Source organism: Mya arenaria, chromosome 10 (assembly GCF_026914265.1).
Source record: "Mya arenaria isolate MELC-2E11 chromosome 10, ASM2691426v1".
Lineage (NCBI taxonomy): Eukaryota > Metazoa > Mollusca > Bivalvia > Myida > Myidae > Mya > Mya arenaria.
Window position 1 is genome coordinate 16,702,811 of NC_069131.1, and position 26,166 is coordinate 16,728,976.

The window sequence follows — 26,166 nt, forward strand, 5'->3', positions numbered from 1 at the left end:
CCCACTTTTTTATATGTTTGTATGCATACTTATGTTATTCAAAAACATTTTAAACCTTTATATTTACAAAATGAAGTGCAATTAACATTATTTGTATATTAATAAATCATTGTTTTTCGACGGTGTAAACATATAAATAGGAAATCTTTTTTAGCAGGCCGGTGTCGGTCAGATCGTCAGATTTGTAGAGGTCCCATGCAGCGAACACACGTCCCTGCATGGACCTGCACGCTGCCTTCTGTTTACGCTGCAAGCATTGTTCTGAGACCAGGCGGATTTGATTGTCGATCGAATCGGCCTCAATGCTTAGCAGCCGTACAAGGCCGAAAATTATAGTTTTAAAAGAAATGTTGATTTTATACATAAAAATATAATGATATATTTAAGAAACTTCCTTGGTTTATCATCTTTTGGTATACATGTAATGATACCTTGTTTATGTGTAATAGATATTGATTCATTTTCTAAAGCAAAATTTAAAGCTCTAACCACAAAATGTCCATTACGAGACCAAAAAGCCTTAATAAAATATTTCAAACCGACAGAAAAAAACTGTTGGCTTTTCACCATTATCAATGTATACATTCTGCTCTTGATCAGATAATATGTCCTCTTATTTTCTCTGCTCTTAATGTACTTAATTCGTTATTTTTATCACACAATTTTTTTTTCTTAATTTCCTATTTTTGTTAAAATATCGTTTTCCTAGTTTCAATTTTATTTGATAAATATTTTTCATTTTCTATTGTGTATGTATAATAATTTTCAAAATCAACTTTTTTCTTAATACAACCTGTAGACTTCAGCAATTATGTAAATGCAATATATCTTAAAAATATTACAACTTACCTCCAAATATAAATACATATATCTTAAAAATTATTACAACTTACCTTCAAATATACATTTAAATATCTTAAAAATATTACAACTTACATTCAAATATCTTAAAAATATAACAACTTACCTTCAAATATTATTTCAAATAAAAAAGGAGTGGGGGCTATTTGACCAAAATGGGGGCGTTTTGACCAAATTGGGGGCGTTTTGACCATTTTTTTCCTAGTGGGGGCTATTTGACCAAAAGTATGGGGGCTATTTGACCAAAATGGGGGCTTTTTGACTTGGGGGCTATTTGACTTGGGGGCTATTTGACCAGGTTCCAAATAAATAACAACGGTGCGTCCTGCAAAAGATTCCCGACAAAGAAGACTGTCAACAATTTTCGGCTGTTTTGCGGTTACCCGGACCTGATTTTGTCCTGACACGAGGAAATTTTGCTCGCGAAGAATGTAAAGTATTGAAATACCTTCAAAAAAAAGGCGAAGTCGACGTTGCAGGTTTAAATTCTATGTAAAAGAACTTCAGAAGTAGAGGAAATTCAAAAGTAAACAAAAAAATAATATGCGCGGCCAAAAAGTATGTGCGGGCGCCAAAAACAAAGTGTTTTTATTTTTTTTCTCGTTTTTCGAATTTTAGGTGCGGCAAATCCGACGAACAAATGATCAATTTCTTGTGGCCTAACTGAATGCAGGGTTATCAAAGGTTTACGAAATCGAATCTTCACGTAAAATATTAGCACAATCTTACCGGAGATCGCTATTCAGTTACGATGTACAAGTATTTGAATTATGTTTAAGGCCAGCAAGTGAACGATCCAAATGTTTCATAAAGATAACGTGATTCTGTAAAATGTAAGTATTAACATTTTTTTGTCTTAATATAATAAAGAAATGTTTTGTTGGAAGCTTATCACAATTTTGTAATTATGGAAATTATTATGAAATATTCAATTTAACTTCCGTGTCAGTTTAGAAAAAAATCAATAGTCGTTCAATATTAGACGACATTTTGTAAATATCTGGTTTAAATAATATCTGGCTTGTAAATCTCTAGCTAACAAGTACCCAAATTGCGTATGTTATGTGTACTGGCTGCCATTTAGGTATGTGTTTAAAAGAAATGGGCTGCGCTTCTTCTGCCTTGAGTGATCAATATTTATTAACCTGAGATCTCATCGATAATAACAGAAACCTGGGGGCACTTACGATTAGGACAAAACACTTTGTGTATTACCTTAAAAGTAGTTAGCCTAATGCACCAGCCAATTGTAACCACGGCCCCTAGGTCCGGGGGTATACCGGGGATAGCCGGGGACATGGGCCGTGTTTTTACCTTTCAGGTGGCACCGCAGTGCCGGGTGTATGCGGTGGTTTTGTCTTCGCGCAAAATATAGCGGGTAATGGGCCTTACCTAGGGTCCATTGGGTGCGGGGGCTTTTGGTGGGGATTTTACCGCAGGACGGGGATTTTACCCGGAGTTGGCTGGACCGAAAGTCAAAGTCCCCACTATTCCCCGGACCTGTTGGGGGGGGGGGTCGTGGTTACAATTGACTGGTGCATAATCACTCCCATTTTGCAATTTGAGCTATTGTACCTGAACAATTTATCACTAGTAAACGCTTCAACAAGTATCTCGGGGATAATTAATCATGCTATGGTATTCACAGACTCGGACATCTACACCAAATATAATATACAGATACCAGGGGTAAATGTACATATTCGGACATCGTTCTTAAAAACCCCATCTGTCAGGGAAAATATACAAGTACTCGGATATTACTCTTATACATCCTTGTAAATGAGCAGGGATATATACACGTACTTGAACATCAACCTTATATATAACTTTCATAGGGCAGCGAAAAAATATACACGTACTCCAATGCGAACTGCAATAGATGAGTTTTCCGCGTTGTTTTTCTAGATTAAAATACTTTGGGTGATTTCTCGTTACCCTCTTTTGCAATTGCGCTGGATCTAACTTCGTAAGAGTAGTGTTTTGAATTACATGTACATTAATCTGTTATAACTGTCTCTGTTTCAATAATATTTTTCAACGATTTTCTATGCATGTATTTTCCGTGGTCAGCTATATCAACTGTTCTTCTAGATTCATATAGCGCATTCGAAAGGCAATGCTGTGAATTTTATTTCCTTATGTTGCGGTTTCCAATTCTGCCAGAACGATGGTTGTCAGGATTATATGGACAATTGAATGAAATATGCGTGGAACGAAATGACAGCTTTGTCACTGACATTGGAGGCGGTTTTAAGATTATGACCATTCAAAGTGTGAGAATAGAGTGTGTTATGACCATGACCTTTGACTCTATGACCTCAAAATCCATAGGAGTCATCAACTGGTCACCAAAAATCTAAATGTTAAGTTTGACCATGGGTGCAGGCATTGACAAGTTATCACACAGACAATATATTTACCATTCAAGGTCACTGTGACCTTGACCTTTGACCACTAAAATCATAAGTGGTCATCTACAGGTCAGACACAACTCCAAGTCAGGTTTGAGGGCCATGGGTGCAGGCATTGTCGAGTTATCACTCGAAACATTTTGGCATTCAAAGTCACTGTGAACTTGACCTGTGACCCGATGACTCCTAATAAGGGTCATTTCCTGGTCATGCCCAACTTCCATGTCAAGTTTGATGATCATAGGTTCAGTCATTGTTGAGATATCACTGGGAGAAGATTTGTTAACTTTTTTGCATAAAAGGTTACCGTGACATTCACCTTGGCCCGATGAACCCCAAAGTCAAGAGGGGCAATCTAATGACCAAGCCCAACCTTCATGTCAAGTTTGATGACCATAGGTCCAGGAATTGTCGAGTTTGCTTTCAAGATCACTGTGACCTTGACCTTTGACCTCTAAAATCAAAAGGGGTCATCATCTGGTCGGGCCCAACATCCAAGTCAAGTTTGAGGACCATGGGTGCAGGCATTTTTGAGTTATCACACAGACAATCTTTTAATATTCAAGGTCACTGTGACCTTGACCTTTGGCCCAATGACCCTTAAAATCAATATGGGCCATCTACTGGTGTGGCCCAACCTCCAAATCAAATTTGAGGGCCATTGGTGCAGGAATTTTTGAGTTATCACACAGACAATGTTTTAATATTCAAGGTCACTGTGACCTTGACCTTTGGCCCAATGACCCTTAAAATCAATATGGGCCATCTACTGGTGTGGCCCAACCTCCAAGTCACGTTTGAGGGCCATGGGTGCAGGCATTGTCTAGTTATCACACGGAAAACCTTTTACCATTCAAGGTCACTGTGACCTTGAACTTTGGCCCAATGACCCCTAAAATCAATATGGGCCATCTACTGGTCTGGCCCAACCTCCAAGTCATGTTTGAGGGCCATGGGTGCAGGCATTGTCGAGTTATCACACGGACAATCTTATACCATTCAATGTCACTGTGACCTTGACCTTTGGCCCGATGACCCCCAAAACTATTGGGGTTGTCTACTGGTCAGGCCCAACCTCCAGGTTAAGTTTGAGGGCCATGGTGCAGGCATTGTCGAGTTATCACTCGCACATCCTTTAACCATTCAAGGTCACTCTCACCTTGACCTTTGGCCCGATGACCCCAAAAAACAATAGGGGTCATCTACTGGTCAGGTTAAACCTCCAGGTCAAGTTTAAGGGCCATGGGTGCACGGATTGACGTGTTATCACACGGACAACCTTTTACCATTCAAGGTCACTGTGACCTTGACTTTTGGCCCAATGACCCTCAAATACAGTAAGGGTCATCTACTGGTCAGGCCCAACCTCCAAGTCAAGTATGAGGCCATGGATGCAGGCATTTTTGAATTATTACTCGAAAAACCTTTTACTATTCAAGGTCACAGTGACCTTGACCTTTGGCCTGATGACCCCAAAAACAATAGGGGTCATCTACTGGTCAGGACAAACCTCCAAGTCAAGTTTGAGGGCCATGGGTGCAGGCATTGTCGAGTTATCACTCGAAACATTTTGGCATTCAAAGTCAAACTTTGTGAACTTGACCTTTGACCAAACCTCCAAGTCAAGTTTGAGGGCCATGGGTGCAGGCATTGTCGAGTTATCACTCGGACAACCTTTTACCACTCAAAGTTACTGTGACCTTGACCTTTGGCAGGATTACCCAAAAAACAATAGGGCTTATCTACTAGTCAGGCCCAACATTCATGTCAAGTTTGATGACCATACGTCCAGGTATTGTTGAGTTATCAGTCGGACAAGCTTTGATCTACCGACGGACCGACCGTTCGAGCGACCGACCGCCCTACCGACCGACATGTGCAAAGCAATATACCCCTCTTCTTCGAAGGGGGCATAAATATAATAGTGTGTGCATACCACGTGATAAATTACGTCATGTATGCTACGTCGGAAGGCAACATTTTGCTTAAAATAAACACTTAATTCTGAAATAACTTTTCTTTTACTACACCATTTAAAATAAAAAACAAAAGGCAGTCTATGCCGCTTAAAGCCCGTCTTCGTTTAATTACGTGGTATACACACACTGTATAAGAACAAAGAAATGTCAAAGTCATCCTAGGAAAAACGTGTTTACATAATTGTACCGATGGTCTAAATTGCATTTTGTAGCTAACAAAGAAAGAAAATGTTTCAATAGGTTAAGGTAAATTTCATCCCAGGAAATACCTAAATTGCAAACTATACACCTGTACCAAATTTAAATACTGCAGCTGTAACACGGATTGTTTTCATAAGTAAAGACCCCCACAATTGACACAAGAGGCATAATTTAAAGTTTCGCAGACGATGCTACATGACGTTCAATAACGCACGAGTACTTAAACACTTTCATGGCGTTCAATGACTTGAGTCATAAATAAATATCCCAGTAAGGGCAGTTGAGTGCACCTCGTGTGAAGTACAGCTTGTACTTAATCTTGACAATCTTATCCTAAATTTCATCTCTGATGCAAATAACAGCTTTCATTAAAAACAGCAGAAATAAGCAATTTGATGATTTTCTGGATTTTTAACAGATTAACTGAAACTTTGTTTTGACCTACGACGCATTTGTATTTAGGTTATTAAGATAATATAGCTATGTCGAATATACATTGTTTTATATGGAAAGCTACACATTCTATCACATGTTATTGTTGAAATTTAATGATAAACCATTATTTTTTTAAAATTTGAAACAGTAAACGAAACTCTGAATTTCTGGAACTTGCAGCAGTGAACATTTTGAGTGCATCATTGTTTTGATGTCATAAAATCTTAAACCATGTCATCACATCTTTTCAAAATCTCTATTTTAGTTAATGAAATACATAAGGGAGAAATTAAGAAATTAATACAATATAATCGAAAAACCAATACATTTGACTTTGACATAACCAATTTTGGTCTAGATAACGTCTAAAATGATTTTCCTTTAAACGAAGAAAAAATATATAAACATCACATATCCTCATTAATGTATTTCTTGCCTCTATATATATATAAACAATATTAAACACAACTTTGGATTTCTGGAGCACAAAGTGCTGAAATTGCCCTATGTCAGGCGTCCGTGGTATGTCGTCAATATACTTTTTTAAATCGTTGTGTCTTAAACCGTAAAGTACATACCCTTGATATATGGGGTTTTAGCCTCACATAGTGGCCCTTAACAAAGCTTGTTCAAATTATACCTCACGGGTAAAATGGCCGCGCAGCTGGTGTCTATATATTTAGATAGCAATATATTTAAAAACAAATTATATGCAGTGGCAAATCAAATTATCTCAAAATGTCAAATTATGTTCCTGCTTGCATGCCCCAAGGATCACAAGTTTTCTATATACTTAAATAGTAAAACAATTTTACATCTTCTTCTCTGAGACCGCAAAGCCTGGCCACATCATATTTGGTATGAAGCTTCATGTATTAGTTCTTTGTTAAGATTGACTTCCTTAAAGGCCTAGATTAATCCTTCTATAAGTGACCCCCCCCCCCCCCCAAAAAAAAAAAAAAAAAAAAAAAAATCGTGTATAGTACACAATTTCTGTGTATTGATCTTTATCTAATTGCATAATTGTCTTATCAGATGTCTGAACTGAGTAACCTGCTGTGCAATTTTCGAGGTTTTATTAAAGAAATGGACCCTTAATGGCCCTGAGCCAATAAACAAATACACAGGAAAATGTGAAACCAGTGCAATTAGCAGGAGATGCACAGCAGGGGATTGTCATGCCAAACATTCCTTAAACTAGGCCTTTAACAACCAGTGACTGCCTTAACTACCAATGTCTTCATAAGCAGCCTCTTACTTTCATAGCAACCACTTATTTTATTGCAAATAAAAACGTCCTAATCATTCAATGAATACCTTAGCAATTACCCTTGAGTATCCAAATCCAAAGACTACCTTTTCAACAAATGACATCCTTAGTAACCAAAGACTTTATTAACAGCCAATGACTTCATAAGCAATCACTAAATTCCCGGTCAGCAAAACAAGGGCTTACTGGATGCTAAAATCATACACAATGAAATATATAATGTTTCATCCGCTGTTCATCCACACATTATGATTTAGGCTTACTCACAATTCTGTTAAAGGCTTGACTTCAAAGAATATTCAATGAAAAATATAAGTGCAAATGGGTCATGATTGTACAATTTTCCGTAAACTAAGAAATATTTAATTTAAGTTAATTGCTTCAGAACTAGGGCGAGTTCATTTTTAAGTATATGTATGAATGCTGTATACGAAATTGATCTCGTAGTTGCAGTTGTATTGTGTGTCTCTGTGTATGCTCAACGTTTATCCGTGTGCATTTAAACAAGATAATCACAACAAGGTTTTGAGACGATCATGCCGTCCATACCTTCCCTCTAAGGCTAAACATGTTGAGTCCTTTTTGGTATTTCCTGCCATAAAATTATCCCCCAAAAGTATAACCGTATTAGAGTGATATTGCACGGTTTTTACGCATAACACTTCAACAACAATTGTTAAAAATAAGTAAAAAAATGAACGTTCTTGCTATACCTGTGCATCGTCTGCAATATTCATTCGAATAATCCGATGAAAATTTTGGACAAAGTCATAATGGCATGTTAAAAGTCTTCCAAATGTCTCATGTTATGGAAGTTTAGTTTAGAAAACGATTTCCGGGGAATGAACTTGAAATTTTGAAACTTAATTAAACATCGTAGATTTTCCAGGCATCTTATCACAATACAAATGGCTTCTATGGCAAAGAGACCAATAAAATACCCGATTCAGCGTGTTTTTTTACCATTATTTAAATCAAATTCTATGAATTCTGTTATCTATGCTGTCAAAATTGAATGTACGCCCTTACCCTGAAGATGAATAGCAAACAAAGCCAAAAATGTACCCCTTTTAAGATTTATATGTCTAAAGGATTTGCACAGCTAGGCACCTTACTGCGTGAATCTGTACAGTTTCATATCGATTAGATCAATATTACTCGTGAATCCATCTGGAATATTGTGCAAAGAGCGATTTCAAATTTAGCACCACTTGTCTACATGTAGGTGTTGCTCTAGCGTGCATATTTTCATAATGTTCAAATGGCCATAGCTCTTTAAATACCAGTTATATCTTCATGCAAAACTGCTATATGTTTAAACTGCTATACATTTTACACTAGATTTGAATGAGTGCATTGAACAGCTTTGAACCAAAAATTGAATTAATATGAAAAAAATAGAACGAATGTAAACCAAAGAAACTTTTAAAGATGAAATAATAAGAAATTATTAAAAACTATCAACTGTAAATAATATTTTCAATTTTCTTATCCTTATCAGGCTATTAGAAGATGGCGGCATATAGGACATTCGCCAGCCCAGAACCCCAAAACTGGCTGAAACAGTGGAGGGCCGTTTTCATTACGAGGAAAGCTATCTTGCCTTCTGTCAAGACAAAGTCTAGCCATCTGCACACTGATGTATTACAGAAGGCATCGAATGAGCAGACTTGTTCATTAGACCATGGTCGTATATCTGACAACAAACCAATACCTTGTCGATATCATGAAAAACTTCGAAATGAAATCATAGCTATACACAAAAGAACGAAACCATCATGGCGAAACGCTTCTACTGACAAATGGCTAGACTCGTTTGATGTCGCCAAGTTATTCATGCAGTCAGCTGGGTATGAGGATAAATCTTCATTTGATGAAATTGACTTCAACGGACTGGCAGCCTTTATATATAACTGCGGGAAATTCACATCAACTGTGGAAACACTATCTGACGAGGTAATGATATTCTTTCTTTAACAGGTCCCGAAGACAATAAAACATCAACGGCTTTCGCACTGGCTATTAACATATAAAATCAAACATCAATTGCCAAATTTTATTTTGTATGTTCAAACGAGTTCATGCTCGATGGACAGTAACCATAAGGATTGAACTTTTTTTAATGTAAATTTAACTTTCAGACTCGGAATTTCGTGAACAAGATCCGGCATATGCCAGACTTGTGTTCAAAGGCCCTGACAGACCAAGCCACCACTGAGTGTATAGACAGCATGCTTAAGTTGCTGAACGACCCAGATTTCCAGGGAGATCCAGAAATACTGGAAGCAAGCAATCAGCTGGATGAGGTAAAGTAAAACACAATAAGGTGGAATATAGATTTGACGATGAGATAAAAGGTTGATATGTGGACAAAATAGCGACCAATAGATAAACGATATATACGCGAGTGAAATGAAAATAAATATTTGTACATGTTAAGTGGTTTAGGAGACAAAATAGCAAAATAGTGATTTAAGAAACTATGATAAACATACAGGCAAGATAGCTTCATAGGTATATTAAGAAGTCACTTTTTTATAAACATGTATACATTTATACATTCTTTTTAGAAATATACAAATCAAATATACACCGGATGTTTGTGTCCAGAAAGACACATGTCTTATGATTGCATTGTTTATAATAATCATGTCACATTCAGAACCCGATATTGGTGCACCTTTTCAAATCCCGGGGTGCTTATATTGGTGCAACAAAGTCAATACCTGTGACACTGATCCTTAAAAATCTTTTTTCGCATTTCATTTTGATCGAAATGTTTTTTTCGCTTTTTTAACGTATATAATATCAACTTATCGTGTTACACCATGTATCAAGCCCAGACCGCTGATTTTTAGCCATCTTTGACAAGCTTCATTCCTATTATGCCCCATATTGTAACAGTCTTAGGAAATTACATATTTGTAGCTGTGACTGTAATTGATACACGTAACACACGGAATTGGTTGTAACAAGATTTTATATTAAAATATATATGCTGTTACTCATTCAGTATCAACATTATCAGGGTGTAACAACCTGCAACAAGTCTAGAACGCGGATGGTTTTCACGGGTTTGACATGTTACACCCATTTACATCCCCTATTTTAAAAGGATGTTACAATCTGAAGAAAGAAAACAATCGTATTTAAGGTGGATAATGCAATTGTTATACGTATAACAAGAGTAATAGTGTGTAACAAAGTATTGAAAAGAAGTGTTTTATTTCCTCAGTGGAATATTGGGTTACGCGTTTACATAGGTGTGTTCGCACTTTCCCAACCGCTTATTCTTCCTTCTTCCTAGAAATTGAGGTTGTGATTGGGGAGATGCATTGTGTGTTGTAACAGTAGAGTTGATAGGTGATAATTGGCGAAAATTGCTATACTGTGCTGAAAAAGTTGCGTGTCTAGTTTTAAGAAAAATTGTTCTTAAATTTCATAAAAAGAACACAAATATTGAGCTGATTTTTATTTGCAACTCATGAAAGTTCATATAGTTAAAAATGCAAGAATAAATGGAAAAAACATAAGAATATATATTAAATTATGAATATATATTATTACTCAGCACACTATAGATATAATTATATTCTTCAATAATGCATTTTAACAGTATAAATGAGAAGCACATATTCAAATATTTTTAACCAGGTTTTCACATAGTGAAACCTGGTAATTAGAATGGCGAACCTTTCATGGGATTGCGTTTGGGGTCCCTAGGGTCAAGGTCACTGTTACTAAAAATAGAAAAACGGTTGAAACTGAATAACTTTAGTTAGGGAAGAGACATCTTGACTAAACTTGGTCTACAGGAAAGGTTCATGGATACCTTTCATGGGGTTTCGTTTGTGATCCCTAGGATCAAGGTCCAGGTCACTGTTACTAAAAAATAGAAAAAACGATTGAAACTGAATAACTTTAGTTAGGGATGACATATCTTGACTAAACTTGTCCAATAGGAAGAGTTTATGGAGACCTTTCATAGGATTTCGTCTTGGGTCCCTAGGGTCAAGGTCAAGGTGACTGTTACTAAAAATAGAAAAACGGTTAAAACTGAATAACTTTAGCTATGGATGACATATCTTGACTAAACTTGATCTATATAAAGAGTTTATGGAGACCTTTCATGGAATTGTGTTTGGGGTTCCTAGGGTCAAGGTCAATGTCACTGTAACTAAAAATAGAAAAACGGTTGAAACTGAATAACTGTAGTTAGGGTAGACATATCTTGACCAAACTTTCTCAATAGGAAGTGTTTATGGATACCTTTCATGGGATTGCGTTTGGGGTCAAGGTCAAGGTGACTGTTACTAAAAATAGTAAAACAGTTGAAACTGAATAACTTTAGCTACAGATGACATATCTTGACTATGATCTATAGGAAGAGTTTATGGAGACCTTTCATGGGATTGCAATTGGGGTCCCTAAGTTCAAGGTCAAGGTCACTGTTACTAAAAATAGAAAAACGGTTGAAACTAAATATTTTTAGTTAGGGATGACATATGTTGACTAAACTTGGTGTACAGGAAGAGTTTATAGATACCTTTCATGGGATTGCGTTTGGGGTCACTCACTCACTCACTCACTCACTCACTCACTCACTCACTCACTCACTCACTCACTCACTCACTCACTCACTCACTCACTCACTCACTCACTCACTCACTCACTCACTCACTCACTCACTCACTCACTCACTCACTCACTCACTCACTCACTCACTCACTCACTCACTCACTCACTCACTCACTCACTCACTCACTCACTCACTCACTCACTCACTCACTCACTCACTCACTCACTCACTCACTCACTCACTCACTCACTCACTCACTCACTCACTCACTCACTCACTCACTCACTCACTCACTCACTCACTCACTCACTCACTCACTCACTCACACACTCACTCACTCACTCACTCACTCACTCACTCACTCACTCACTCACTCACTCTGATCCTATGCGTGTTGCAGGGTGTGACACCATGTAAAACCCTTGTAACGTTAATGTTACATGTATTACAGAAGGCGGAAATACGTCCTGACTTTTGTTACACGATAATACTCTTGTTACGTGTAACAATTGACAAAAAACACCACACACTCAAACCAAATGCATGTTACAGGATGATACATCTTCTTACGTTCATTTTACATTTGTAAAAAATGCATTTTTTTATAACAACAAGAAAACGGATTATTAATCTATCATTTGAGCTCCACACCGAGTAATTCATAATTCATATGCTGTTCGGAAATAACACACACATAAGACACACGCACGCAATGCATACATATTTAAAGTAATTCAACACGTCTTTTCTTAAGTACGAATATCTAAATCCTAATCTATTTTGGGTTCATACAACATGTGTATGGTAGGGCAAGATATTGGTGAAACAATAATCAAATCTGGGTCAACATTTGTTAAAGTATCATTACATATTTACTTTATTTCACTTTCAGTTAAAGACCCAAATTATAGATCCCAAGGCGGACTTTTTGAAATATATCATTGAAGATACTACTATCAGAGGCGTTCAAGTAATCACGGAACTTGCTTGTGCTAAAGAAGGAAAATACATCGAACGTGCAAGTGAGATAAAGGGTGACATTAAAAAACTCAACGATATGTTAATGTCTAGTATAAAGAAACAAGGTGAGAGTGTCATTAACGATATAAAGAAAACTTCTGACAATTCTCTTGCACAGCTGGATTTGTGCGTAGTCAAAGCTAAGAACATTCTGATTGAGACAACCGAAGAAGGCATATTTAAACTAAAAGACACCATTGAGAAGGGGAAAAACGAACTGAGTAAAAAACAAAAGAAAGACAGTGAAGAAATGGAGAAGCTAAAATTAACGAAAGCAAAGTCAGGTAAGACTCTTCAAAGTAGCATTGTTTTTTAAGAATGTATAAAGCAATCGACGTGGGTTACAACACGAATGTCCAATGTACACGTTTGTCGACGTGATGTTAAAATATCATAGGTAAAACTCAATCACGACAACATGACAACTAAAACAAATAAAAATAAAACGTTATGAAACATTATTCGAAGTAAGAGCTTTAGGGAAATGATTGAGGACTCATTTTTCAAAAACGAGTAAAGTTTTTTTTTTAAAGCAACATTTTCACCATCACTATATAAATAGTTTTTTTTATTAGATGGTAATGATAATTGATAAACTAGTTTGGTGCATGTGCGGTCTGTGAAGTCTATAAGGTTGTGTTTATACGTTTTGAGTCTCTCGTTCAGTGTATTTTTGGCCCTAACCTTTTGTCTCTAAACAGGATTCAAACTTGAATGTATTGCTTCTGGGCTTGTCTCTGTATGCTACAAAGTAGTATTAACCTAGATGTAGACATGTAAAACATATATTTATTTGATTGCATGAGGCATAGTTAGCTAGGTATATATTATTGGAAATGTTTCAAGTATATTGCTTTGTCTTAACTTGAAAGCATAATCTTAATACAAAATTATAAGTATACTTTCAACATTCTGTGTTTATACATAAAGTTGGGTGACAGGGAACACGTCAACAATACACAGACCATTTCCACACATGAACAAAATACAATATATAAATGCTTATAATTCATGTAAATAACAATGGCACCGAATTTTCAAACTCAATCATTTTTTAAAATTTCCAAAAAAAATCTTATTACTAAAAATTATAATACCGAATTTTTTTTTTTTTTATAAATATGCACTTTGTACTGTATAATATACTAACATGGTATTGAACATTTCGCTAGCCGGGTCACGTAATCATCTAATTACTCAGTTCAAAAGAACTTCTGCAGATTAAAAGCCATCAGAATTTAAGGACATGATATCCATCTTTCAAACACACCACCTTCGCCGATCATATGATTTTTTTTACTTTATTCCCATTTTTCTGTTTTCCTAGTTTTTCTACTCTTGACTTCCGGTTTTATTACTGTTTATCGTCCAGTTTGTAACATATGATTTGATCGGTCGAATGAATAGTCGTCCGTGGTGGCGTATTTAAAATCTCAAATTGTAAAGAAACTGAAATTCTAACATTTTGGCCCTTCAACTCCATTAACAAGCAAGTCCACATAAAATATGAAGTTGCAATGATGCAATACAATGGTAATACTGATTAAGGCATATTTATAACAGAAAACAACCCCCACTTTCAGTGCTCCAGCTAGCCCGTTTTTCAATGGCGCAGCGCCCGTGCTCCTTTTCTTACCGCCCTGTCCCCTTTCCGAGTAGTGCCCTTTTCACAAATACTCTATTAGGCCCAATTATTCCGTTAATGCCCTCTTTACTATTGAAATCATAATGAAAGAGCAGCAGCCCTTAATCCGCTGTCATAATTTAGACAAATTACGTAATACTTATGATAATAGTGTTCCCGCTAGGCGTCACCATGCCCCCATTGTCTGCTTAAAATATGCCGTACTGCCCTTTCATCTTCCCATGTGCCTTGTCCAAGTCATATGACAGCTAAGTGTGTATTTGTGTAGTGAGCAGATGACCTGTGTATTCATAATCGGTCATCTTCTAATCCAATCATTAGGAAGAGCCAAATACGGAAACATCGGCAGGAGGCGGGGCTATTGAATGTCAGCCAATCAGAATATACATTGAGAACTCGTTCATTCAATCATAAAAGTTCGTAAAATGCGATAGATAATGTGAAGGGATGGTGAAAAAAGATGTCAAGCACAAATCTTTAAAAATAATTGTTAATTGTATTGTACTGACGATACTCGCCATTTTAAATAAAAAAATGTTGATTTGAAGCAGACGGTCACTGCCGATTTGTAAACATAAGAAAGGTGGCGCTTACACAAGCAAATACATCACCTTTTCAGTAAAAGTTTTGAAAGTTTATTTGTAAAATATTCATGATGAAAATTTCTTTGTTACCCACAAAAATATGTTGATGTTTTATGTAGCATTTATCTGTCATGTCCACGATCTTGTCAAAATTCGCCAAAACCGCCATTTTGTCGGAACGATTTTCGGAATTATTTTATCAATGCTCTATGTTTTATAAGTGATTTTATAAACAAGGGAAGTGATTTTTATTGTCATTTTATTCTAAAACATCAGCATATTAAACATTATTTTACCAAAGACAATTAAATAACAGCCAGGCTGAATGTAACATTCGTACCCAATCCCGATCGTACCAAACTAAGATTCGTCCCCTACTTATTTTTTTTGTGTGTATCTATTTATTTGATTGCTTCAAATGTTTATCTGTGTTTGTTTTTTTCTTCATTTTACATCATTTTTAGGAGATAAATGTGACATTGCACTAAAGAAGATGCCAAACAAGTACAATCATACTACCACAGACAAAAAGACAAATTTTAATTTTGATATTAAAACACACCCTTCTAATTTTAGAGAAAAAACAACACCATTTTGTATAAGTCTTAAAATCATGGAAAATGATTTAAATTGAGTATGTAAACAAAACAAATTTTAGGGGGAGACCCCCCCCCCCCCAAAAAAAAAAAAACAAACAAAAAAAACCCCACCTTGTGACAGGGGTGGACCCTCCCACGACCACCCCCAATCGCCCCTACACGACTCCTGTAGCTTGCCCTTTTCAAAACTCCACCCTGCTCTTTTCAAATCCTGGCTGGAGCACTGACTTTGCACTCAACATAACAATTCATTTTTTATATATTGCTACATTCTTATTATTCAGAACGAATTAAAATCAATAAATATAATGAAGACACTCTGTTGTTCTTGATATTTGAGTGACTAACCACTAACAACTAAAGGGGAACGGGCCCGGCGTCCCCCCAAAAAAAAAATAAAATAAAAATAAAATAAAATAAAATAATAAAACAAAATAAATATATATAATTAATAAAAAAAGTAAATATAAATACTGTATAATAGGATAAACAATTTCGAAGGAATCATCTTCTGAAGTCTTTTCTAATGTACTACTCAAAAAGGGTGAGAGTGGTTTGGTGGATTAAGATGTCAGCCTCCAATCCAAGAGTTATTTGGTTCTATCCAACCTGGTGACAAATGGAACATTCTGATGACCTCTTAACGAACGTACACAGTACTCGTTTCCAGGGTCGTAGCTAGCCCTTTATTCATGTGGATTTATAATTGTGCTGCGGGGTGTGGGGGGCATAAACATTTTGAAAACAATGGAGCAATCTGGTGTTCTGGGCTTTCTGAGATCCTTTAGTACTGAACAATGGATAGTTTTATGATAATAAATCAACAAATTTCTTTTCTCAGCAGATTTTTCTACAAAATAGCAAACAAAAAAGGTCCGATAATGTGAAAAACACTCAGATTGTCGTACTGAAGTTTATTTTTTTGTGTCCTTTTTGCCATTGAACTGTACATACTCGATGACAATGTCCATATGTCTGTTACATCATGTTGTTAAGTAATCATAGTGATTCTGTAGCTTTGGCTGGACTGTTTTATTTTTGTTAGAACCATGTGCATTCAGCCGTGTATTTCGTGTATAGGCAGCTACGTGCCTGGTTTCTACCTACCAAACAGACTTAGGCTGTTATGTTATCAACTTTCATCATAATCAAGCAAATTATTTTTAATGTTTAATTAGACAAATCTTGCTATATAAGTTTAATTAAAACACAACTACATTAACAATATCATAAAACATGAAATGGTTATAATGACTTAAACCGGCCTTGGTCAGAATTTATAGAGTAAGCATAATACTTAATTTCCTTCTTGATAAAAGTTAGTTAAAAATGTAACACATCAATTAAAGTTCCAAAAGAGCTCTATAATGAAGATTATTCATAAAAAGTTTAAAAAATGCTTTATTGTGCCGAAAAGAATCAGTAACACTTGATACTTTTAAGGGTGCGTCTTTTTAAGCATGGATCTACAAAGGTGCATTCAAAAAAATATTTTGCTTTTGCTCTATAGGGATTTAAATCTGCACTCTTACGGAGTGAATGTCTGGTAAACTGTGATATAAGACTGCTAACAAAAGATTTGAATGAAGATTTTTATATTTTTGTTAGAAAATGGATGTTTTATGGTAAAAAGTGTTATTAACGCTTAAAGTAAATGAATTTTTGGCGTTCTTTCAAACAATTGAGATTTGTTCTATTGTAATTTACCTTTATATAGATAACTGAATTGAAGGCTTTAATGCCAACATGAACTTATTCTGAGACAAATAAAACAACATTTCATATCTGTGTCAAACTGTGAGAGTGCAGCTCTAAAGTCAAACTGATAATACAAATTGAAAGCAATTATCCTGGAAAAACAATAGCATTATATGCTCCCTACTGAAATATTACAAAATGGTCTGAGAAACTAAACATTTACTACCCCTATATTGAGCTGAGGAGAAATACATACATACCTATATAGCATTACAACATTTCATGCATTTCTAAAGATACTATTTCAGCAACTGTAAGTATCTTTTATTAACCAATGACACACAGCTGGAACAAAATACCAAGTCTTGCAAAGATAAAGACGGCAGATAGTCATTATTTAAGTCATTGTTTCCAGGTTGTAGCGATATCATGTAAAAAACTGTAACATCTGCACTGAGCCCAGATCAAGGTGGAATAGGAGATAGTGCCGGTGTGTCTCAGACTCACTCTGTGGAACTGCAGCCCACAAGCCTACAATTCAATATATGACCGCCATGAATACTGGTGTTGCCATCCATCACTTCCCTGCAAAGATATAAAAAACTGATTTTACAGGTTTATTTTAACCTAGCTACAACTGTACATTCATTTTTAATCTATTAATTAATGCACAATGCACACATGGACTTGTAGCATCTGCTTCATAATAAATGTTTTAAAATTAATTTATTGATATTCAACTTTTCAGCAAAAGCTATGGTATATGTCTGTAGACAACTCAACTATACATGTACAGGCACATACCCTAGATTTAGACTACCCATTTTCTAATAATTTACTTATTTCCACGAGTAGACTGAAATCAAACTTGCGATCGATTTCTTTTATTACTTATTCCCGTTTTTTTCTACTATTATGATATCAAACATTGATCTATTTATGTAAATGTGATACAAGTAAAATTAATGTTAACATAATATTATTCATTTTCAGTTTAAGAAAATATTTTTTTTGGTATCAAAACATGACCAAGTCCCTTTAAGAGAATTTTGGCAATTGCAAAGGAAATTGAGATGACACTCATTTCTATGAGCATGCATAAAAACAAAACATAAACTACAAAATGTATAAAATATATACTGTAATATGTTACTTAATAAATATACATGTGTAAATGAACCAAACACAAAATACATGCATGTTTCTACAATTATATACTAGATTATTATTTAACACGGCGTATTGGTGAACAACTCTGTTTTATAAATAAAACATTTTGCACTTCTTACCTGTGAACAGTTTTTGCGTCAAGATCACTGTCAAGGAAACAAGTCAATCCTGTGATGCATATTAAGCCACTTTCCGTTGTCTCATGAAATTTCATATTCGGCTTCGATGGTATGTGTAATTCCAGAACCAGCCTGACCCGAAATAAGCACGCTAAAGTCACTCTTAATGCCAAAGACTTCGCTGTGTTTAACATTTTCGTTCCAAATGTTACAGTTGTTGACACTTGTACGCGAAACATCTCGCGGAGTTCATGAACCAATGAAATGAGCCGTTATAAAACCTTACTCTGAAACCGGAAGTCAAGGGTGGAAGAAAATCTAGGAAAACAGAATAATGGGAATAAAGTAAAAAAAATCGTATGATATAAGGCAAATTTCTTCGCGGGCTAAGGTGGAGTGTTTGGAAGATGGATATCATACTTTAAATTCCGATAACTGAGTAATTAGATGATTACGTAACCCGGGTAGCAAAACTTCCAATACCATGTTAGTATATTATACAGTACAAAGTGCATATTCATGACAAAAAATATTTTTCAATATTTTTTCACATTTTCGGTATTTTAACTTTTAGTTCGGAATTATAAGATTTTATTTGAAATTTAAAAAAAATGATTGTGTTTAAAAATCCGGTGCCAGTGGTATCATTGTGGGGGAACGGTCACCGGATATAGCTCAAAAAGTGATAAATCGATAAGCGTTTGATTTTGACACATGGAAAGTTTTCTATCATTTTTTTGTATTTTATGGTTATATATTTATCAAAATCCTAGAGTTTCAAATAACTTGACCCTGTCCAATACACGACTATGATGGAAATGTGTTTCCTCTTTTGTATAATAGCCCAATTCTCGCCGAAAGTTGCATGATCGCTCACAAATGTTCATTCATGTGGTACGATTTCAAACATTAATCAACAAATTGAAAATAAGAATAAAATTGAATCGAGCGATTTCATTGTAATTACATTATCTAGTAATGTGTAAGATATCAATACGATATGTTTTGTTGTTACGGAGATATTCATACCTTTTGATGCCCTGGCGGTGTACTGGGGATAGATGAAGCAATAAATAACTGCACAGGGAATAGCTATTAAGTGGACTGAGGATAGTAACGATGTAATTAAAATAACGAGACTGTTATAATGATAACGGCCATTTACCTATACGCGAGCTCGAGGGAAATTGTTTGATGTTGTCCATATCGAGGGATGAAAAAAAAGTTGCTGTTTTTTGTATCTGTATGCACTTAAAACTGATTCATTAATATAGATAGTTAACCATGACGTGTTTTTCACAAGCATCAACGTTCGAGTCGCAAATATCTATATCTAAATATTTTAAATATGCCGGTAATCTGATTTATTGTGGAACGCAAAACATATGGACGTAGAATTTATGTGGTGCTATTCATATATTAAATATATATTATTGCTTTGTAAATCAAGTAGGTACGTTTTTGCACACAGAAAGTCATCAGTAGGGAATGAGATATATATGATCAAATGTGGAACACGTGAAGCTTTTTTTTAAAGCTTGGGTCGATGTTGCTATTACTTAGAACAGAATAATGGTCTCTACTCGTTCACTTCAGTGAGAAAGTATGTATTGTGACCAACCCTGATATTTAAGCAGCTAGGATATACACGTTCATTTAGAAGAGCATGGATCAAACTCATTGTTAATTCAAGTTTGCTCAATAATTTCCCATCAAATTGTACTCTCACTTTGTGCAGATTATTTGAAAGTTCGGAATAGACATACATGTTGTATATTAACAGTGTTACTATCAATTGTTGTCCCATTTTACATGTTATCACCAGAAAACGTTTCTCAACTTTGAAACTATCCTCAGTATATAATACGCCTATCCGCAGTACAGTACTGTGAACGTTTCTAAGGCCATATCTTTAACAGTTTAAAAGTTACATTGCCAGTTCTAACAATAAAAATAGTTGAGATTATGCTTGTGAAATCCTTCGATTCAGATTTTTTATTTATTCGATATTTCCTAAAAATAACAATACTTGTCGAAACTCTGTAAGTTTTGAGGTGATCATCTCAGATTTGAAGAAACATTTTTCGAGGTCTGCTAAATCGTAAGCACTTTAAAGTATACCATAGGCCAAATTTAGCAGTCAGCTATTAGTTCAAACACTTGTTTCATTTGTGGATTCGGTAGATAAGCGTTAACACATCAAGATGTTACCTCTGGTAAAGAAAAACAACTGCATATTTGTCTGTTTACTTATCACTTTTTGAGCTATATTCGGTGTGCGTTCCCACACAGTGGGTATAGAAATGCTTCAAAATACCATAGATTCACGTTCAACTACAAACGATCTATCGTGTGTGACAAATTGGAAAGTACTAGCTTGTGAGGTTAAAGAAAACACATGCTACACCTAATAAGTATGCATTTTTAGCAGTCAAATCCTTTATTTATTGATAGGACTTAAATATAAGAATAATGTTAATTGGAAAATAACCAGTGGTTACAAAGTCCCCATAATGAAGATTTTATTTTTTGGTTTTCGAAAAAACCCTGACACATATTTGTGCAAAATGAAGTCAATGTCAATTTACTACACTGGTGAAATATAAGGAAATATGTGATGGTTGTATAACAATTAAAACCTGCACTGTTCTGTGATAAACGTTTATCTTCAATGGCTAGACTGACCGTATGCTTATGGTCTTAGAATATACACATATTCATTTGGTTGAGAAAATAATGCATTATGCCTTAATAATAAGAAAAAAACATTGTTTTACCTTTAATTACATTAATATAATTACAACATCAAATTCTCGTCAAATTCAAAAGGACCTTTTTCCGGCGTCCTAAAGCAAGTTTAGGTCGATGTAAACAGGATGACATTGATTGTACACCGAGCGAGACGTGATACCAGTTTTTAAAAAGGCGTCTAATTATAATTTTCATTTTATTATATGACCCATTCGTTTAATTCAATATATTGATATATTTGTTGTAGTTATATAGAAACAGAAGCATTACAAAGAATCGTAATTTTACAACATGAAGGTAATTGAAATGAAAATAGAATGTATCTGAAATATGATTTAAATTAAACTGATATTCTGACAGTCAATAACAGCGCACTCAATCGTTATCGTAGTTTTTTTAATGTAAAATATGACTGATAGTATATATCTTACACAGTCATTTAATACCAACGTTCAAAATTATCAATAGTTGACGCATGGCAATAATTATTTTATCACTCATACTATTAACTTTAGGTCAAGGTCACAGTAAAGGTAATCGGCAATCGGCCAAATCGTAAGAACTGTTGACTTCCTGATCCTTCCATATTTCTTCAAATATTTATATTAATTTTGCCGTTTTAAACGGATAGAAAAAAACACCGTTTGCACCGCAATGTAGTGCCGTAATGTAATGGCTCATGTGACATGGACGTCATCAGTATGATAGAGTAATACTGTAAACGTCAGACAAGCTGGAAAAAGTCGTTCTAAAGCGGCCTTATTAATTATTATTAAACTGCTTAATCATTTCCAACACGAAACTGTTAGTGTAAAAGAGCAGCCTGCCTGAAATTCCCATATACTATTTATGTGTAGATTACTATGACAGTTGATGGGATTTTATTTGTATACCACAAAACATATTTATCATGTTTTTTGAGCGGTGCGTTTTAATTGAGCTTCACTATACAGTTATATTAAACTTAACTTATGATTTGCATGGTTAAATAGACTAGTGAGTATTTTAATTTTATGGCACCCAAAGGGTGAGATATAAAAGTCGCACTGTCCGTCGGTCCCCATTTATTACTCATGTTTGCTCAGATGTAACTTACTCAATTCTATTCGAGATTTACTGAAATGTACAACAGAATAAGAATGTGGTTGTCAATAAAATTTGTGATTTCATCATGTTTTACTTCAATAAATCTTCACACAAACTTGTAGAGCACAATTAGAAGTCTTTTGTTGAAATATATTTAATTCTAATGAAATAAAAGTTTTTAACTTGTAACTTTTATTAGACAATATAATAATAGCTGTCCATCTAGCATCCCAATATCGGGGACATTTATGTATTTCCTAGTTGATGACTACCTTGTTACTTTTTACAAAGATGTTACTGATTGTGTTTACTGTGCAGTAAAAATTAGCTTCATTTCAGAACACAAACTTTGTGTTATTTATCATCCCACCTAATTAATGGTATACCAATGCAAGTAATTGTTCTTATCATTTATCGAATTATCAACTTATTCATTACACAAATCGACATGTAAAATTGATAACAAGGGTAAACATTTGTTTTTTTATTACTTTCTTACAGCATCGAGTACCATAAACATTGTTGGGTGTTATTTCACATTTCTTATTTTGAAGCATCTTAAACAAAATATAATAATCATTTTCCAGATTTACACCAACAATTGCTTAATTATTACCAGACAAAGTCTCTCACAATGGACGTTCGATTGGACATCGATGCAGCCGTAGAAGACATTTATGAAAAGCCCAAACTTATATTGAAGAACAAGAAAGACAAAGATGGGAAAGTAAAAGATGAAGCGATATCAGAAATAAATGATATATTTCTGAACGAAAATGGCACGATGGCTAAAACAGTATTCGTGGTGGGAGAACCGGGCCAGGGCAAGTCCTCGCTCTGTAAAAAGATTGTCCATGGCTGGTGTGAACTGCACAAGAACGGTAATAAGAAGAGAAAGAAAGATAACATCTTAAGTCAGTTCGGGTTCTTATTTTACATAAGGCTACGAGAGGCTGCTGATCAATGCAAAATCAAAGATATGATATTGCTCTGTTTGATTGAACGGATTCATTCAGATGATAAAGAGTCAAGAGAATTGTTAACAGAGATTTTGAAATCAGAATGTTGCCTTCTGCTTCTTGATGGCTTAGATGAGTGGACACATTGTAGCAAATGTAACAGCGATGAACGAATTCCTCATGTTGAAACAAGTTGGGTGAACTGTACAACACTAATAACAACACGACCATACAAACTAAAGGAGCTGAAAGTGAAACGATCACAATTTGGCAACCATGTGCAGTTGGAGGGCGTTCAGTCACCTAAGGAACTTGTTCGGAGAATACTTGAGGAGTTGGAGAAAAATCAAGAAGAAAACCGTCCAAATACCTGCGTTAAAGAGCTAATAGAAAAAGGCCTGTGGCATTTTAGCGGTATTCCAATCGTGCTTGTTCAAATTGTTTGGCTCTGGTACAACGACCAGCTAAAGGCAAACATGTCTCTGACTGCAGTTTACAAGAAAATTATAGAAGAAAGGTGGAGAGAAATGAACGACAAGAACAAGATAGAGGAAAACGATATTCCTGAGGAATTTCTTGATTCTTTGAGCAAATTAGCTTTCAATAAAATGTTTTCACCAAATGAGGATGATACCATTGTTTTTGGCATTCCAAAGGATCAGTTAGAGGAAAAGTACCAACGATTGTCTCTTGAATCTGGCATCATGTCCTGTAGTAGTAAAATAGGTGAAAGATTTGCGTCCTTCCAATTTTTGCACAAAACGCTTCAAGAATACTTGTCAGCATTGTATTTGGCGAAAAGCAGCAGATCAGATCTGATCAAGCATTGTCAACACGTCCAGGAAGTGTATAGCCATAACAGGAGAAAAGGCGTTCTTAGCATGCGTCAGATGTTTCTGTTTCTATGCGGCATGAACAAAGATGCTGTCAAAGTGTTTTCGAAGACATTGAATGAAGTATTAACTTACGGCTTTTCAGATGAAGAAGCATTTGCTTTCCAAGATATGATACTGCAAGGCTATGAGGAAGCGGAGAAAAGCGGGCACGCCGGAGCGGAGCTCTGCCTGCAGCATATCACCCTCGGTTATTCTGATGACCTTTTCTGGTATAAAAAATGTGAGCATCGATTAAAACAATACAAGCCAATATTGAAACATTGCTTGGATAAACAAAAGCCCACTCTTGTATCATTATTTATGAAAGGCGAAAGCGACATTTCTGATGTGTTGCAGGACAAGCATGATTCAAGTGTTTTAGATTTAGAAACTTGCAAGAATCTAAAATCTGTTGTATTAAAGAAGAGTCCATATACAGATATCAACTTATTGAGCTGGAATGGATTATCAAAATGCAAAATACAACTCAAAGGTGGACCAGCAAATAAACTGGTAACTTCAATTCTGTCCTCAGATGTGACAGGTTTGAAAATACTCTCAATAAAATGGACTGGTTGGGAGCCGAAAGCCCAGGAAATCTTCTCAAAACTTCAACACATTGAACATCTAGACGTCATATGGCGTTACCCTCTACCAAATGATTCGAAATTTGATCTTGATCTTCGACATCTCGAACAACTCAACACACTCTCCTTAAAGGGACTTGCTTTCTCAGACGTTGTTATTCCACATATGCTCACTCTTCACAAGTTGCAGGTCAGCTTTAGCACACAAACAAGAGCACCTCGGTTAATGGCGGCGTTATTAGCACAAAGCGACGATTCACTCAGTCCAAATCTGGTAAGCACAGTGACTACAATTACTATTGAAATGATGTCAAAACACCAATGGAAATAAGATAGAGTTTAATCTCTAACCATTATATTTATTTATTTTAATGATTGGAAATATGAAATTCAAGCATAGCATCTTAAATGAAAAACACACCACGATCAATAGTGTAAGGGATATGTCGGCCCGAGATATTGCCATAACAATCGTTTAGTATCTGTTCACCTTGATTTAGCAGCACGCCATGAGAACGGTTTAACATCGGTTTCAACATCAACCCTGTAGTTGTTGTATTATTAGACAGAATTATTTTATCGACATATGTCCTATATCAAATTTAATGTCGTTCCCGTCCTGACATCGGCTGGACATCGGTTATCAACATCAAGCTGACATCAGCATGAAGTTGAATCGATATCTTTATCGAAATATGTCCAAACTGAAATTTGTGTCGCCAATATCCGTAGTATCTATGGTGCTTTGGTTTGATAATATATACCAGAAATGGATATATAGTCTAGCTGTTTCCCTTATATAATCAGAATATATAAGAAGTGTAAACTTTCATAATGAAACTTTCAAAAGAGGAATAGTATATCAAGGGGCATGATACCCATCTGACATGGATATATCGACCGACATGATGCTATAAAAATCGGCCTTACATCGGGTAAAATATAGGCTTGACATCTGATCGTCTTGATTTTGCACAAGTTTAATGAAATATTTGGTCGCTGTTTTATTCCTTTTGATGTGTTTATATAACGAACGAAAGTTTATATCGATTTATCCAACAAGTCTGGTCAAATGCTATGTTTATATGACAAACATGTTGGGAGTAGATTTGCCCCTATGAAATTGGGTGATATTTTATCAAGGATTGGATACAATAGGTTTCCGTTCTATGACTATATTACATTTAAATGACAATCTTATTCACTTTTACTTCATGTCACTTCTTAAACTATGAATGTGGTGGAATGGTACCAATTAGGCATGTCACGAACAACCCTCATATTATACATGACATACGCAAATAGAATTTTATAACTCTTGTTAAAAGTTCCAT

The 26,166-nt window shown here is 35.3% G+C and overlaps 1 protein-coding gene across 1 annotated transcript; it reads left to right on the forward strand.

The window, feature by feature from the left end:
• Positions 1-1,579: 1,579 nt before the first annotated feature.
• On the forward strand, positions 1,580-24,786 carry LOC128204386 (uncharacterized). Its single transcript, XM_052905804.1, has 6 exons — positions 1,580-1,694; positions 8,662-9,116; positions 9,302-9,466; positions 12,632-13,043; positions 22,999-24,554; positions 24,781-24,786. The coding sequence occupies exons 2-6, from the start codon at positions 8,673-8,675 to the stop codon at positions 24,784-24,786; spliced, it is 2,583 nt and encodes an 860-aa protein (XP_052761764.1). The 5' UTR covers positions 1,580-1,694; positions 8,662-8,672.
• The last annotated feature ends 1,380 nt before the right edge of the window (positions 24,787-26,166 follow it).